The 18374-nt window shown below is 46.0% G+C and overlaps 2 protein-coding genes across 2 annotated transcripts in view; one reads left to right on the forward strand and one right to left on the reverse strand.

Annotated features, from left to right (window-relative positions):
• The window catches only part of RAB5A (RAB5A, member RAS oncogene family), a 32855-nt gene extending 30968 nt beyond the window's left edge, over positions 1–1887 (forward strand). The window contains exon 6 of the mRNA XM_018053230.1: positions 509–1887. Coding sequence (XP_017908719.1) covers positions 509–624 — 116 coding nt within the window. The 3' untranslated portion in view covers positions 625–1887. The remainder of the gene's footprint in view (positions 1–508) is intronic.
• On the reverse strand, positions 1066–17910 carry PP2D1 (protein phosphatase 2C like domain containing 1). Its single transcript, XM_018050753.1, has 3 exons — positions 17879–17910; positions 15240–16312; positions 1066–2856 (listed from the first exon to the last, which is right to left on the reverse strand). The coding sequence occupies exons 1-3, from the start codon at positions 17908–17910 to the stop codon at positions 2057–2059; spliced, it is 1905 nt and encodes a 634-aa protein (XP_017906242.1). The 3' UTR covers positions 1066–2056.

The raw sequence follows: 18374 nt of genomic DNA on the forward strand, positions 1-18374 counted from the left end.
TCTCTGTCCTGACTTGCTCTGGAAAGCGTGCGGCTGTCCGGAGAGTGCCGGCGGCCAGAGCTGAGCTTGTCTGTTTTGGTTTTTGGCTGCGTCAGGCGGCTTGTGGGCTCTTGGTTCTGCAGCCAGGAATCGAATCCATGCCCCTGCTCTGGGATCTCGCAGCCTTAACCACTGGACCCCAAAAGAGCCCTGGAGCCGAGCTTCTTGGTTATAAACATGGTGGCTGCTATTACCTTTATAACTTCAGATTTCCTTTAAATAACAGGAGTACTGGTGACTGCGAGGAGAAGGGAGTGGCAACCCACTCCAGTGTTCTTGCCTGGAGAAGGGGAAGCCTGGTGGACTGCCCTCCATGGGGTCGCACAGAGTCAGACACAAGTGAAGCGACTTAGCAGCAGCAGCAATTACGAAATAAAGCATAACCTTTTCTGGTATTGTGAACTGAATCTTTAGAAACAGTTAAATACAGCTGTTCTGATTGTGTTTGTTTTGATAATTTATCCCTCAGCTAAAAAGTTGCCAAAGAACGAACCACAGAATCCAGGAGCAAATTCCCCCCGAGGAAGAGGAGTCGACCTCACTGAGCCCACGCAGCCCACCAGGAGTCAGTGCTGCAGCAACTAACCCTCCAGTGTAAACTCCCGGAATGTTCTTCTGCTTCCTAATTGTTAATAACAGTGGAATTGGAGCATTTAACCAGCCCAGTGTGACTTCCAAAAAGAAGAGGCTTACCAATAGTCAAGTTTCTAATACAGAATTATTTTCAGTGTTTTGACCCTAATCATTAGTGGCATGCGTGCGGCCCTCTGACCGTGTCTCGGCAGTGAGGGGCGGGGAGCCGTGTGCACGGCTGTCTCCTTGGAAGGTTAGCAGGGTTCACTGCTCTTCTCCAGGGATGTAGACAAATGACTCTGAAGCCACAGTGAACCAGCCAGTTCTGTGAAAAAAATTTGGAACTTACTCATTTGGGCTTTTCAGAAAAAACTTCTTGCTTTGGAAGGAAGTTCTAAAGATATTTATGCTTAGCTGCCATATCCAGGCAACCTGTAATTTCTCTTAGTGTCCTTATTTAAAGTATACATTCCACATTTTAACAAATTTGCCACAAGGAAACAGTCCCACATCTTCAGTGGGAAGAGATGAACATTAGTGGCATCTAAATTACAGCTAATCCTGTTGTTTTTTAAAATGGGGTAAAATGCATCTTAAAGGATAGTGTTCCCTTCAAACATGTGAGTTCTTCAACAAAATGAAACAAACCAGGTGTCTGTGATTTCTGTGTAATCACTGCTGGCCATTGCATAGGTTTTGTTTGGGTGTAGGGAGGGGGCCTTTGTGCCCTTTGGACATGAGTATAGTCAGTGCACTAACAATTATGGACAGTCAAGCTTGATCATTTTAAATCCGCTCTTCAGCTGCACTGTAAATAGGGGCCTGCTTTGTCGTCTCCATGTATGTTTATTACTTTTCGGTAATATTTAAGAGTTGCTTAAAAGTATACAAAATGTACAGTTACTAAAACAGCTAATTTTTTCCTTTTCTCCCCCTTTGAAAGGAAGGGGCTTCAATTGTTCCTACCTGGCTAGAACCATGATAAAAAATATACCAGTAATTTGTAACATAAGTATTGGATATGTTAGTAACAACCTTGCAGCCTTGTTTTCCAAAGTTCATTTTATTTTGATCAGTATATTGCACTAACTGTTTTAGGCATTTTCATTATATGAAATCTACCATGTGTCAGAGATGATTTAATCTATTTAAGTGTTGAACTGCTAGCAGACTTGTACATCTACAGTGATTCCGAATTAGTAAGGAGAACAGTTCACCAGTGCTTAGTTTCATGTTGAGGTGCTCAGGTTGGAATAAAGTGGTATTAAAAAGCAAGTACTGGTTCTCCTCTTTTTTCACATGAACATATATAAATGGCATTGTGTTACCTGAAATCTGCTTCTATATTTTCTTCACTGCATTCTTAAAAATGGATGCATTGTTCTGGTATCTGGCTCATTGAAGAACTGTCTCCATGTTTCTCTCCTCTGGATAGCCAGCGCTTTTATGTCAGCAGGTGATGCTCGGTTCCGTTGAGAAGTATCACCATGACCGTGATGTTGTCTCTGGAGCCAGCCGCTAGAGCAGCATTGACGAGCTCGTGGCTGACGTAAGCGGCAGCGCCATCGTAGAAGCTCTGACTGCCGGGCCCTCCCTGTTTTTCTCTCGAGGCTTTCGGCTGTCTGTCCACGCTGGTCAGTCCGCCAGTCCCTTCCTCGCTGCAGGGATCACGAGTGGTCTTTTTTGGTGGAGATGGTCCTGAACTTTCGGGGTCACAGATGGAATGTTCTGAAACTGGCAGGTTTTCTTTTGAATCCCCAGTTGGCGCCCGTTCTCCAGATCTGCGCTGGAACGCTGTGTGGATGTTATCTGATCTCGATGTGGTTTGTTCACTGATGGGGCAAAGCAGAGACCCTCTGGGTGGTGACGGTTGGTTCCCCGAGGCGGGACCCCATGTTTCTCTGTGTGCTTGGAAAGCCGACATGGCGAGTGCGGTGACCTCCTTCGTGTCCAGAACTCCCCAGAGCCCATTGGTGCCCAGGATGAGGAACTGACACAAGTCATCTATGGGCACAGAAATCGTCTGAGGCGCTGGGATGACGAATCTTTTCAGCTTGAGATTCCCATGGAAGCCGAGTCCTCGTGTGGTGGCCGTCTGCCCCTGGAGGAGGCCGTGCGGCACGTTGGCGCTGATGACCGCTCCCTGCCGGAGCACCCGCCTTCTCTCCTCCACGTTCCGGGTGGTGTGCTCTTTGGTTAAGCAGAAGCCTTTCCCGTTTCTGCATAAGACCGCTTGCACATTACCTAAAAGATTTTTAAAAATTGGTCCTAGAGATTTATAACCAGTTGTATCAAACATGCTGTTAACTTCATTAATTTGGTTCAGAGCATAGACAGAAAGCAGACCATTAAAAAAAAATTTATTTTAATATATGTAATATTCACATCATTATTAGAAGATTTATAGTAATTCAGATTTCAAACTGGAAGGCTCGTTTATTCCTCTTAGCAAACTTAGTGTTTAAAATATATTTAGTATTGAAACAACAAACTACAGATAATGAAAAATAATCCTTTTATGAAGCAGCTTCTGAGTATTATATATAGAATCAAGAATTAAACTTCTTTCTAATCTATATATATTCCATAGAACAGACTTTTTTTTAATGTTTTGATAAATGCCTTTTCAATTAAAAAGCTGATTTTTTTCTAAGAGTGGAGTTTGATAGTTTTTGAACTGGTTAAAGTTAAAACCTGAATATATTATAGGTATGGATAATTATTAAAAATTATAATGCCACTGTTAGTATCCATCTTACTGGGTTTGTTATGTGTGTTACAGTTCACTCAGCCAGCCCTGGGAAGAGAAAATAATGTGGTGTTAGTGTGTGAAGTGGATAATATTTAGCCAGCATTAAACCCTTTGATTGAAAACTGAGATGTTAGAGTTTGCTCATGGTTCAGACAAACCTGTGATGTGTGTTTTATTGAAATCCTAAGAAAATTTAAATGTCATCCTTTGAGACAGTTCGGAGGATGGTTTTATTACCAAACTTTTCTTTGGTATACAAAAAGAACATTTTTTTTTTTCATTTGTTAGGAAAAACTGATCTTCCCAAAGTTTTTAGGAACGTAATTGTATGTTTATAATACCTATGAGAATTAATATTCCTGGAATCATAGGCAAACTTTGCATTACAGTATTCTGATTTCAAGCATGGAACTGTACCTGGAGTCAGAATGTTGTTGTTGCAGCTCCTAGTTTCGAATCCCCTCATACTTTAGGTAAAGGGACTTGGGTGTCAGAGGGTAAGTTTCACACCCTAATCTGGACAGAGCATTAGCTCTGGCATAGAGGGAGCCTGTTGGCTTATTTACATAATGGAAACTGCTGATATCTACTAGGCATTGGATAATAGTATCTAATAATAATAATAGCTACTGAACGGGACCAAAAGATGATTACGTGGACAATTTTGGAAACTTGATAACTAAATGATAATTTCAAAACTGCATGACCTCTTTTATTTAATTGTGGTTTAGTTATTAACGGTTTCTGTTAACTTTTCTGCTGGTCACTCTGTTCACACTCTGCAGAAGATAAGTCAGTGAAATGATTCTTGGCTTTTGCTAGTTGTAAGTTGTTACTGTGCCAACAGCGTAAACTGAATTGCTGTCAGCGGGACACATGGTTGAGTTCCTCTTTTAAGTTAGGAAATTTCTTTGTGTGTACCTACACACGTAGATAGTGCGACCGGAGCTCTGAAAATGGGGGCTCACAATAGTGAAATCCACCGACTTCCTGAATGTTTTATTTGCATGTGGCACGCCAGAGCTCACTCAGCAAAAAGCACTGTCTCCTCTGTGTGGTTTGAAAAGGTCTTAATACAATTATCTGGTTAACAGCGGAAGGGACTAAACTGGTGTTCTGACTTTAGTTGCCTGTGCAGAGGGCTTGGGAAAGGTCTGTCCTACCGTTTGCCTTTCTGTCTTTGTTGTTGTGCTGCAGAGAGGGAAATGCCGTTTTGGTTGATTTTATTTTTGTGAACATCCCTGAGCTCAGCACAAATGAACTTTCAGAAACTGAGGACGCCAAGTCATAGCTTCAGGTTTTGTCCTGCCATTGACTTGCATGAGCGAGTTATTAATTCCTTTGACAGTTATTATTTTATTCAGCGCTGCCTTCTGAATACCTCACAGCCTCACCTGTGTGACTTTGCTTGAAGGAAGGAGGGGTACCCACTGTTTCTCAACTGTTAGGTGTAACTCAGGAAATACGGGATGATAAAGAAGATTACTCAGGCCCTGGAAGAGTATTCCTGGCATGCAGAATGGGAAGTGGATGGACAGCTGGTACTTGCATCTCCTGAACGTTGGGCTGCTAAGCTGTCAGCTGCAAACGGAGTTGCTGAAAGCCATCGACTACATTGCTGAGAGCTAGAGTGGAATAATGAACAAAAAGCTTCAAGGAAAATAGGAGATTGGAGGGAGATTTAAAAATAACCCTCAATGTCCACGTTTCTTGGAGAATTGAGGCAAAAGAGAAGAGCGAGATTTGGCAGTTTGAGCACACGATTGCCTTTCAGAAAGGGCCCCTGTGAAGCCTGGAGGAAATGAGGAGCACGGTGAACTGTGATGACCCTCACCCAACGATTGGTGAACCAGCAACACGGAGAGTTCAAATCCCTAGAGATGAACCTACCAGCTTTCAATAGCTGGAGAGCCAGCGCTCTTCAGAGCAAAATGGAGCAGGGGGATGAGAAAGCCACGTGTGCAGGGACATCGGTCTAGTGGGAACTCACTGCTTTGAGAGGACACGGGAGCCATTTAAAGAGAGTGTGCATGTTCGTTACACAAAAGGCCGTGAGGTAGCTGCCTCCTGCAGCTGCCGGGGCGTCTCCAGTTTATGAAAAGGAAGCGCCCCTGGTAGCCTGAGGGCCCCGGGATAAAAGGACGGCTTGGCTCAGGAGCAGGGCTTGGGACCAGAACCTGACGTATGGGCCATCAGTCCCAATTTTGTCCGTGTGTCTTTCATTAAGTCACTTTATTTCTCTGAGTGACAATTAAGTAGACAGTCTTCACTGCACATCCAGAAAGGTTCCTTTGCTTTTGTAAGGTGTGTAAGCATGAAACTCTTCACCATTTTCCGTCTGGCATCTAGAGAGTACTTAACCCTTCATCCTCGGCTGTCTGTCAAATATTCGTTGTGTATACATGAGTCCACCACCAGCCCACCCCTTATAAGGAAGGTGGGGAAGAGCATGTCTACAAAAGGTGAATGTTTTTAAGAATGCAGGTTTGTTGTTGTTTTTTTCCTGCTTAAGATGACTCTGGAGTTGAATTGTGTTTTAGGGGAAAAGATGGAGCTGGAAATAATTTTAAAAGAAATTGACTAAGCCATCTTTAAGAACAATCATTTCTGGATAGAATCACAACACATGAAAAGATCTGCAAACACAGTGTCAGTCATGAAATGAGAAAGGAGAGGACCTGGGAGTGAAGGGGCACCCCGGACGCAGGACGCTGCAGGCAAAGGAGCCGAGCAAAGGGGGAGTGTCGGGCGAGGGCACCCCGGAGGAGGGGAGTCCTTTCTGAGGCCTCGTTAAAGGGAACGATGAGCAGGAATGCATCACCCAGACATAAACTGGTAGAGCAGATACGCTGAAACGCTGCGCTCTCACCGAGGAGCAGAGCCTGGAACTGCTGCGCCCCGGAGTATGCCCAGAGCACAACTCAGCCTTCAGCTGAGAGCGCTTGTTGAGCTAAATGAGGGACCTTGGCTGTTCACAGGATTATGGGACAGGAAGAGAAGCCTAGGACCTGGCTGGCTTGGGGCGACTAGTCGTTCTCCCCAGCAAAGCTAGGGCCACAGACGGCTGTGCCCTCACTGAAACACCGAACAAAAACACGCGCCCCTCCTCCGCCCTCCCAGAGTGCCAGCAAAATGAGCTAGTTCAGAATCTGCTGAACCGTGCAGGAAAGAAGGGCCACAAAGCACCGGGAGGCACAGCCTCTGTGCACTTGTAGTCTGGAAAAGCGCAAATCGATCATTCTGAGTTGATAGTGTTAACAGGCAGGGATCAGGCGGTGGCCACTGTAGCTGAGATGACAGAGGCCTCAGTTAGATCCTCCCAAGTATTAATACAGGGAATTTCCCTGCTTCTGGCCAGGATGCGGTAACAGTGACTGGACTCAGCCTCTGATCTGTGTTGAGACAGAACTGAGAGTTCAGGGAGACCAAGGCAGCCAGACTTCACCGGGGAAAGAACCAGAGGGAAGGGTGCTCGGAGACCGCCAGGGGTCTGCAGAGACGCATCCCGGGGTGTCAGTGAGGTCCTGACCCATGTGTGTTAGGAAGCCCTGGCCCCAGCGGTCTGAAGAGATGCCTCCCCGGGTGTCAGCAAGGTCCTGATTCATGTGTATGAGGAAGCCCCGGCCTCACCACTGGCAAAGAGCTATCGGACCCTTCAGCAGAACGTGGCTGAGGACACAGCAGTCAGCCTAGAACAACACCCCCATGGGTCACTAAGTAGGGTACTGAGGAAGGGCTTGCCTCGGCCTGAATTAGACACTGCTCTGAATTTATCTGATAGATTGTAAAAGTAGAGTCTGAAGGGGCCAAATGTTTCCAAGTAACTCCACCTTAGAACAAAGCTCAGGAAGTTAAAAAAAATCCACATACTACCCCCCCTTATAAGACCTGTGAATATGATCTTATTTAGAAACAAATCTTTAGAAACAAGTGTAATTTAGGGTTTTGAGATGGATTATCCAAGTTGATCCTAAACCCAAAACGTATCATCATAGAGGAGATACACGGAGAGAAGAGTAGAAAGTCAGTGAAGACAAGGATCTCCCCGGGAGTCCAATGGTTAAGACTGTGCTTCCAAATGTGGCGGGTGCAGGCTCATTCCCTAGGTGGGGAACGAAGATCCCATCCCACATGCCAAGTGCCTGCCCCCCCTCACCCCTGCAAAAAAAGGAAGATATTAGGAGAGGTTTTGGCTGGGATAGTGGTTTTTGGCCCAAATACTGGGAGTATGGGACTTCCCTGCTGGCTGTTAGTAAGGAATCTGCCTACAATGCAGGAGACCCAGTTTCGATCCCTGGGTCAGGAAGATCCTGGAGAAGGGAATGGCAACCCACTCCAGTATTCTTGCCTGGAGAATCCCATGGATGAGGAGCCGGGCAGGCTACAGTCCATGGGGTCCCAGAGTAGGACACGACTGTGACTAACTTTCACTTTTGCAACTACAGGCCAAGAAGTGCCTGGATCCACTGGAAGCTGAAAGAGGCAAGGAAGGATTCTTCCCTGGAGAATTCAGGGGAGCCTGGCCTTGGAAACACTTAGATCGGGAGAATCTAGTCTCCAGAACTATAAGAGAAGGGATTTTTGTTGTGTTAAGCTGCCAAGTTCAAAACAATTTGTTATGGCAGCCCTGAAAAACTAGAACACAAAGCGTGCAAATAAGTCGGGAAATACTACCCATAATAAAGGGAAAATCCATTGAAACCAACGCAGAACTGACACGGATATTGGAACCAGTAGAGAACTCTCAAAGTTGTGAGTGGAGTGCATTTGACTTCCTGTAAGTGTTCAGGGGGCTAAACAGGCGTGGGAAGTGGGAGAAGGTGAAAGGGAAGGCGCGCGGTCATGTCCGGCTCTTTGTGACCCCGTGAGCTGTCCTTCGCCAGGCTCCTCTGTCCACGGGAATTTCCAGGCAAGAATACTGGCGCGGGCTGCCATTCCCTTCTCCAGGGGATCCTCCCGACACAGGGCTCGAACCCAGGCCTCCAGCATTGCAGGCAAGCTCTACTGTCTGAGCCACCAGGGACGCCCATAGGCATGGAAGACAACTTTAAAAATCAAACTTCTGAAGATAAAAAATACAAAATATAAAATGAAATGTGGGTTTCCCTGGTGCCTCAGTGGTAAAGAAACTGCCTGCCAAGGCAGGAGACGTGAGTTTAACCCCTGGTCCCAGAAGATCCCACAGGCCGTGGAGCAACTAAGCCCGCGCGCCGCAACTTCCGAGCCTGAGCCGAGCGCAGCTGCTGACACCTGCGTGCCCAGAGCCCAGGCTCCACCAGAGACGCCAGCGCGTGAGGAGCCAGGCAGCCCCGCCGAGAAGCGCCTGTGCGGCACCGAAGACCCAGCTCAGCCGGAAACAGAGAAGCAGCGCGGAAGACGCACCGATGCGGTCAGCAGCAGACTCGGCATCCCAGAAGAAAAGGTTAGATTGCTGCAGAGCAACGTGAGTGAAGGTGCGCTCGTCACGTCCAACTCTCTGCAAACCCGAGGCCGGTAACCCACCAGGCCCCTCTGTGCATGAGGTTTTCCAGGCAAGAGTGCTCGAGTAGGTTGTCATTTCCTGGTCCAGGGGATCCTCCCAACCCAGGGACCAAACCTGAGTCTCTTGCGTCGCCTGCAACGGCGCGTGGATTCTTTCCCACTCTGCCCCCAGGGAAGCCCATCGCAGAGCAAGGATCTCCGAAAATCTGCTCCTCAGTAAAAGGACGGAGAGCGCTTTGAAAAGCTGTTAAAGCCAGCTTTTCTAGAATGCTGGAAGTTGACGAAAGGCTTGCAAAAAGCTGAGCATTATTGAAAAGAGACAGCTTAAAGTAGGTATTAATAAAAGTAGAAGTGTTTATGGCCTTGTAACTTGACCTACTCCAAACCTTTTCTCTTCAGCTCTGCAGTAGCCTTGAAAACCAAAAGTTTTATCATGAAAATCAACAGTCCAGTCTAGAAGCCTCTGCCGGGGAAGAATGGCTTTGGACCTCCCTAAAATCTACCCTCAGAGAAACGCCACTATTTGGACCATATTGCAGTTACCTGAAGAAAGCTCCATTCTCAATCTTGTCGTCATTTGATCCGACTCAGAGCTTACTCTGTGCAAATAACTGACCCTCGGTGTGTTTGCCAGGCTTCCCAAATGACATTAGTGGCAAAAAATCTGTCTGCCGATGCAGGAGATATGAGATGCAAGTCCGATCCCCGGGTCGGGAAGATCCCCTGGAGGAGGGCATGGCAACCCACTCCAGTATTCTTGCCTGGAGAATCCCACGGACAGAGGAGGCTGGTGGCTTACAGTCAAAGAGTCGGACACAACTGAGCGACTTAGCAGTATGTATGCTGAGAAGAATCAGCAGCAATGGTTTCAGAGCCCAGCTGCCTGAAGCAGCAATGACGAGATCCCAGCACCCAGTAAACTGTGTAAGCAACAGCTGAATGGTGAGACTCTGTAGAAGGTTTTGAAAAGCTCAAATATATTCCCAGGAAAATAGAAAAGGGCGCACACGCAGCAGGCTGTGGGCCGGACCGGGACGCGAGCAGCCCCTGATGACTCACCTGTGGATGGTCTTCAGGATGGACCTAAATAGGAAGTAAAAGCTTAGGCAGCGTTGTAAACCCCCTGTTATTGTTTACAAGACAAGGATACCCCCTCAGAAAGCCTGGAAGCATATGCATTAGTACTCGGTGTTTAAGGAAACCATCTAGTTCTTAGCTGAACGCTACATAACCAACCAAGCAGAGACTGTGTCTACTCATGACACAGCATATAGACTCTAGAAAATTAGTTCTTAAAAGTCACAAAACAGCAGCAACAACAAACCCTGGAGAGGAGGGACGTCTGTACTATTTTAAATGTCCACTTTTCAACAACAACAAAAAAGAATAGTGAGACCGGCAATGAAACATCAAAGCACAGGGCACGCGCAGGAGGGGAATCGGCAGAAACTGCCCCTGAGGAATTCTGGGCACTAGAATTACAGTCCCCGGAAAACAAATGTCTCAGAAGTCACAGACACGTTTACAGGGAAATATGGCTAAAAGCGAAAGCATGGGAACACCGATTCCCCCAGATCAGAAGCTGCCAATAAAGAGGTGGCAACTGTAGCAAGCAAACCAAAACTCGGGACTTGAAAAGCAGCTTCTTAAATGAAAAACTCGATAAAATGAACTCAGAATCAGATTTGAACTGGCAGAAGAATCAGCAAACTTGACTGATACACTGAGGTTATCCAGTCTGAAGAAGAGAAGAAAGGAAGAATGACGTAACGGGAACAGAGTCTCAGAGACTCGTGAGTCACCACCGAGGACACCGACATACACACAGAGAGAGGAGAGAGCGGGGAGCGGGCGGGACGCAGGACGGCCGGAAGTGTCCCAGCCCTGAGTAGGAGGGTCCAAGAAGCTCGAAAGCCTCGCAGCGGCATAAGTTAGAGGCCAGTCCTTATCAAACTGTCCAAAAACAAAGGAAAAAAAGAATACTGGAAACGGCATGAGAAAAGTGACTCATCGCCTACAGCCAAGGGAAGCTCAGGAAGACCCACAGTCTTATCAGAAACCACGGAGCCTACACGGCAGCGGCGTGACAGAGTCAAACGGTGAACTATCCTAACAGCGAAGAAATGAACACGTTCCCAAGTAAACAAAGACTAAGAGAACCCATCACCAGCAGATTGCCGGACAAGACATAAGAGCGGAGCCTTCCAGATTAACGTGGAAGCACTAGGCTGTAAGTTGGACCCACCCACAGAGGAGGAAGGCTACTGATGCCGTCTTTCAGTGCCAGGGAGCGCTGGTTCCAGGACTCCCTGAAGATGCATCTGTGGGAATCCAAGACCCACCAAAATCTGCGGCTATTCAAGTCCAACAGCCAGCCCCGCCCCCACATCTGCACATTCCCAGATCCAGCCAACCGTGGATTGTGTAACAGGTATTTACCGTTGAAAAAGTTCTGCATAGAAATGAACCCACACAGTTCAAGTAATGTTGTTGAAGGCACAGCTGTATACAGGCAAACATAAGACAGTGAACCTACTTTTTAGCACTCTTCGTCTCCTGCCCTCATGAGACAAAAATTATAAAGCGTTTTTAGGCTTGTACTGTGTAAAGATGCAATTCTATAAAGTACAAAGAAGGGTGGAGGAAACAGAGCTATACTGGAGCAAAGACGTTGGGTGCGTCTTTTTTAAACTAAATTGGCGTGAATCCAAGCCAAATTGTTTTTAAGATTTTATTATAATCTTCAGGATTGCCACTAAATTTTTTTAATATAGAAAATCAAAATAGAAAACTAGACAATATCTAATACAAAAGAAAGCAGTAATGATAGAAAAAAGAGAAGGCTAACAGCAAAGTGTCTGACACGTGTCCTACCCTATAATCAATTACACTGAACGTAAATGACTTACTAACTTGAATCAAAAGGGAAAGATTGGCAAAATGGAACAGCAAGCTAACCCGCCCACTGGCAGGCTGAATAAAGTCCCCAGAGGTGTCGGAACCTAACTTCTGGAGCCTGGCAGTGTTATCTTCAAGGGCAGAGACTTTGAAGACGTGACTTTGACCCTGAGATGCTTACACGGGATTGTCTGGGTGGGCCCTAAATGCCATCACAGGCGGGAGGTTTCGCTGTAGACACACAAGAGGGAAGTGTGCCCGTGGAGGCACGCTTGACCGGTGTGGCCACGAGCCAGGGAATGCTGGCAGCCAGGCAGAAGCTAGAAGCGGAAACAGATCCCTCCCACCCCCGCGGGAGCAGGCGCTGCCGTGGAGATGTTGGGCCAGTTATGCTGAGGCAGAAGGTTCTGAACCATGAGAGAATAAATTTCTGTAGTTTAAGCCACCAAGTTTATGATAAATTTGTAATAGCAACCACAGGGAACAAAGAGAACAATACCCAGCTATAGCTGTCTAAGAAGACGCTTGATTCAAAGACAAATAAACTCAAAGTACAGGCCAGGGAGAAAGGACTGGACCAGTGAAGGAACTGAAGGCCACGGAGACGTGCACTCCACCTGGGTGACTTCTGTGCTTTGTGAGCTTTATGTCAGCAGAACTATTAAAAATGAAAGTACTGGGGAAAAGGATCTAAGAGCAAATGAAAATCCCTTATGTTTATAAGGACTGGTGTGGTTATTAAAAACAAAGTTTGTGGTTTATTTGATATTATGAAAAAGTGTATGTTTCCATATCAATACGTTTTTTAGTGTTCTAATCCTGTGAGGATTAACTGAAGTAAAAGAGTACCAAGAGAAATTATTAAACGCAATGCAAATGAGAAGGGCTAAGAACAAAAGCCAAGAATGTCTGCTCTGAAGCAGCTTTTCCCACATGCACAAATCCAACATTTATTCAATGCTTCACCACTGCGTCTGCGTGTCATTATGAAGGGAGGTGGGTTTGTCTTTTTGTTTGTCTGCTTTTCGTTTTAATTTCAGAGTTAATGGTAATACTGGTACTTGATAAATTTCAAACAAAGAAAAATGAATTTCCTTGCTAGCTATATAGGTCATATTTTATAAAATACAAAATATGCTCCTGATAAATTTGTGTCCAAATTTATGTTTTTGTAACTCACTCAAATTACTTTCTTTTAGGAGCACTTTTATATTATAAATCATGACCTCTCTTTCACTGGTTGAATTTTTTTCCTCTACTTATTCGTTTCTGTTAAAATGAAGGATGCTCGAATGAAACCATTTTAACACAATTAACACATTTCAACACAATTATTTAACACAATTCCTGTAAGTTAGAGCCAACAAATGTTTGACCTGGAGACTAGGACCGGCCAGACAGCAGTCAGTGAGCTTGGAAATAATGAATCAGGGTAAACTCAACATTAATGACGGCATCTCCTTACTGAATATCTCATAAATTTCCCTTTCATTTTCCAAGAACCCTGATGTCAAATGATACCTTCTAACAGAGGTCCCAAGTCCAAGGATATGGGTCAGTCCCAAGGTTAGTCTGAAAGCTGAAAATCCTCCACCCCTGAAGAAGCCTGCTCTGAAGCACTTTGGAACCTCAGGGTAGAACCTGAGGAATGGCAAAGACCCTGAGGAGACTGGCATTGCACTTGCCCCCTTGGTTTTGCTTAATTTGGAGTCTTCGCTTTGGGCTCACAGCCAGAGCTAGGCCAGAAGCAGGCCAGCTTCCAGGAACCTTGACATTGTAATGGCCTCGGTGGGTCTCTCTAGCCCTGCTTTGGAGTCCAGGTCCTCCTCCCTGAGGCCCAGACTCTTCAGACTCTAGAACAGGCCCCTTCAGAGGCAGCTTGATTTCCGTCTCCAGCTCCTATTACCTCTGACACCTTAAACAGATAATTTCACCTCTCAAGTTCCCATTCTCTCATCTGGAAAATCGAGTCAACACCACTTAGAAATGGTGGCAGGGGTTGAGAAAGAGATAGAACAGATGTTGTTTAAAGATCCAGACTTCCAATGATCAGTAAATCAGTCCTAGAGATGGAATGCGCAGTATCGGGAAGAGAGAGAACATATATATTTTAATCATCAAACTTGCGAAGAGACTAGAACTTCCAGCCACTGAAGAGAAATGATAATTGTGTAATGTGATAGAAGTGGTAATTACTGCTACTGTGGCAGTCATGTTACAATATAAAAATGCATCAAATTAACATGTACCTCTTAAACTGGCAGAATGTCACATGTCAAATATGTATTTTTTAAAATCGGTACTTAGATATCCTTAGATATGAGAATTCCTGGAAGACCAGGTGACAAATCACTCTCTATTCAATATTCAATAAGTGGACATTGTCGTTGATAATAATTCTGCCCAGGAAAGGGTGGTGGAACCCTGGTTAAGCATCTCGTGGAACTCAGGTTAACCTGGCTGAAACTTTTTGAACTCCAGGCTTTCCATTTTGGCAAGCTCCTTAGCTAGAACTTTAGACTGCAGGTTGAAGGAATTGCTTCTCGGACATCCCTCGCGGTTGGGAATCTGCCTCCCAGTGCCGGGGACACAGGTTCGATCCCTGGTCTGGGAGAATTCCACGTGCTGTGAGGCAGCTAGGCCCGATCGCCACAACTGCTGAGCACGAGCTCAGCAACGAGGGAAACCACGCCGTGAGACGGCCTGGCAGCCCTGCTCTCTGCACCGAGAAGACCCAGCGCAGCCACAAAAAGACACATGGATAAATACAAGTTAAAATAAAGTTTAAAAGAATTGCTTCTTGAAATGAAAGACTCCAGCCACGTTTTTGGAGAAGCATATATATGCCTAGGGGCTGGCCTAGTGTCCCAGTGGCTAGGCCTCCCGCTTCCAATGCAGGGGACACAGGTTCGATCCCTGGTTGGGCGACTGAGATCCCCATATGCCAAGTGGTGCAGCAAAAAAGATGAGAAGAGAAAAACCCACACCTATAACGCAGAGTCGTGAATGACTGTTTCCTCTAAGACGAAACTGAGGCGGCTTGGCCCGTGAGCACAAGAATGACCTTTGCAAACATGTTAGTTACCGGAGTAACTAACCACTTTGAGCAGCTATATTAACACCACTCAGAGAACTTTCCTCTCTCCCAAAAGAGGGAAGTGTGGGAAAGGTTTTGGTTCCATTCAGATCTAAGCAAGTGTAATAGATTTGCTTTGCCTTTATCAACTGCTGTGTGACTACCCCCATTTAGAAAACTTCATATTTGGATCACATTGTTTCATATACGTGCCTCTTTGAGAAATAATTACAGTTCATTTTGTGCCTGCAATCTGAATCTAAACTGTGGTTGTTGATTTCTTAAACTGGTCAATGAAATATCTAGGCATGAATAAGTCACTAAATAATAGATCCGTAGATAATTCCGGAAGCATGAGAGGTTTTGCTGCCAGGAATAAAACATGTTAAGATGTAGGCTGCCGCCGTTCGATATACATACCAGCATTTGCAATGTGCAGCGCCCCGGTGGAGGTTTTGGGCATCCCCAGGAAAAGGCACGCATCTGCCGAAGCACCAAGGTCACTGGTTCTTCCCCGAGACCTCCTGGCCTCGGGACTCTCAACACTGCTTTCCAGAATGCCAGTGACTGCGGAACAGCCGCTCCATCGGGCCCTGGACACTTCCCTCCTTCCGAGACGTAAAAGCCTGTCCATTCTCCAGAACGCCTTGGCAAAGGCTTTGTGTATGTTCTCATACACGCTCTTCATTCCTTTTGTCCTTTTCTTTTTGGAGGAGAAGGAGTCTTCCACAGCTCTGTAGTCCTCACTAAACACTGTGTTGAAAGAACTGATTACTTTCTGCTCTTCTGAAGTCATTTGGTAGGAAGGATCAAGTCTGGAAAGTTGATGGAGAAGTAAAACCGGGAGTTCCATTGAGGTCAAGTCGGCTGCTGAGGCTCCATGATGTCCATCAAACAAACCAAAAAAACACACATTGGGTTTCCTGCCAAAATTATTCACGACAATGAATTTATCATTCATGTCAACTCTCCATGTAGAATTCCTGTCTTCGCAAACAGCTGCTCCTTTAACTAATAGGTGATCGATTTTTTGAGGATATATGGAGCTCTCGCAAATGTTCTGCATAATCTTGTAGTATGCTGGTATCTGTCTCTTCCACAGTAGCTCAAAAGCATTATTAATGCTCTGCAAGGCTTTCTCGTTGAATGCAAAAGATGACAGCAGCTTAGTAATGGCAGACTGTCTCAGGCCTATGACCGCTGAGAGCCCTGGTTTCTTGCCGCCCGTCCACTGCAAGCCCAGTGTGCTCAGAGCCACGTGCTCCTTCTTGTGGAAGAAAACTCCAGGCAGGTCAACCTCATGCTTGCAAATGGAGCAGGGCAATGTGAGCGTCTCGCTGTAATCCTGCACTAGAGAGTGTTGCTCAGAGACTTCTTTTGGTGGCCTCTTCTTCTTCCTTTTAAAATGCTTTCTTTTCCATGTCACTGGGACTTCATACTCTGAATCAGCTATTGGTTTTCTTGTGCACAATTGCCTTGCTTTCCAAAACACTCTGCGAACAGGATGAAAGATATTTACATGCCTGAAATGAGGCAATTTGCAGTTTGCTTTGACTACTCGAAATTTAATATTGTTCTAAAATATTCTGATTGCTCTTTCCGTGATTCCTCCTCCGAAACACAGAGTATCAACCCAAGGAATTGGTCACTGGCCTGTGTAGGCCCGAGTAAAATTAGGCAAAATCTCTAGGACGCCAGATAGACCTCTAAGAACAAATAAAGAAATCAGCATAATACTTTATCCGGGCAAGTGAAGGCATATGCTTGAGCCTTAGTAATGTGATTTCAAGTATAAGCATAATCATTTTTGTACTTAATTTTTTCCTAATAATAAAGTAATTATATTATATAATATATATAATATAAAGAGATATCATAATTTTTCAAGACACTTTTGTCCTAATTAAAGCACTCTCAAGAAAACGGGTGGGAGATGTATCTGATGCGGGAGCATCTAACGCGCTGCTCTCCTGATGTGTATCTAAATCCCTGCGCACAGCTCTGTCGGATGCAGCCACATCCCTACGGTAACATTTCAGTCACCAGTTTCTACTTCATAAATGCTCGTTGATCTATTACCCTATTAGCAAACTGTCCTGGCTTTGCCTCACCAACCAATTTTTGTTTCTCTTTTTTAATGGAAAATTTAAACAACACACAAGAATGGAAATACGCAATGAGCCCCCATTGCCAGCTTCAACCATTATTAACATTTTTTCACTCTTGCTTCTGTGTCCTCAACCACATTTTATTTTATTTTACTCGTTTCTTTACTGGAGTATTTTTAAGCACATCCTCCAGTTTCATCAGTCTCACTCATCGCTTCAGTACTTAGCACACATTCACTTCTTCAGTGTCGACTGCAGGCCAGCTACAGGCCAGCTACAGTGCAGCTTAGGAATCAAGTTGGTACCCTGGCCTTGAAGTGATGAGGGGAGGAGTCTCTGGCCTCATCCACACGCTTATACGAAGAACCAGACAGGTCCGCTGGAGCCGGCGCAGAGCCCCGTGACGATGCCCCACCGAGGGCCCAGCCCTTCATCTGCACAGGAAAGGGGCACTCTGACAGCTGAGCTGACTCGAGAAACAGCTGAGAAAAAGCAGCAAAGGCTCCAAGGCAAACCCATGGGGCGACAAGTTAGCAGGCAGGAGGGGGAAGAGGACCCAGCCAGGGAGCTGGACAGGCAAGCAGAGAAGTACCGGAAAATGGCAAAACTTTTCAGCTCTTCTGACCAAAGTGTATATCAAATATCTTTTAACTGCTGTTATTGCATAATATGGCCCCCACTCCAGTGCTCTTGCCTGGAAAATCCCATGGACGGAGGAGCCTCGTAGGCTCCAGTCCATGGGGTCGCTAAGAGTCGGGCACGACTGAGCGACTGATCGACTTCACTTTCATGTAAAGAATACAGTTTTTCTGAGGCTTGTTGAGCTGTTTGGACCGTATATAAGGCACACTAACTCTGTAGTGAGACCTAGAGTCTCCGAATAAACAGCAAGCTGTGCCAGCACGTATGCTCCCATCTGTAGAGGACAGCCGTAACACAACTCCCTCTCACATGGAGCCGTCCTGGGAAAGCAACACGCCCATTCGTGCATTCAACAAGCACTAGGGGCCTGCCATTTGCCAGGGACTGCTTTATTTGCTCGGGACAGAGAGGTGAACAAAGGCTTCGTCTGCGATTGAGCTTATAGCCTCATATGGAAACAGACAATAACTGAAGGAAACATGGAAACTGGTACCATCAGAACTGCTAGCAGGAAAGAGCAGAATGAGAGTGGAGAGGCCATCCCCAGAGGCCCAGGGCCTAAGAATCTGCCTGACCAGGGCCTAAGAATCCCCGGCCGGGGAAGACACCCCTGCCGCTGCGCAGCGGGCCCGTGAGCCACAGCTAGGAGCGCCTGGAGCCCGCGCTGTGCGGTGAGAGAAGCCGCCTCAGCGAGAAGCCTTTGCTGCGGCTGGAGAGGAGCTCCCACTCACTGCGGCAGGGAAAGCCCACAGGCAGAAATGAGACCCAGTGCAGCCAGAAAGAAAAAGACATAAAGACTCTTTCA

The sequence above is a fragment of the Capra hircus genome, chromosome 1, assembly GCF_001704415.2.
Source record: "Capra hircus breed San Clemente chromosome 1, ASM170441v1, whole genome shotgun sequence".
NCBI lineage: Eukaryota > Metazoa > Chordata > Mammalia > Artiodactyla > Bovidae > Capra > Capra hircus.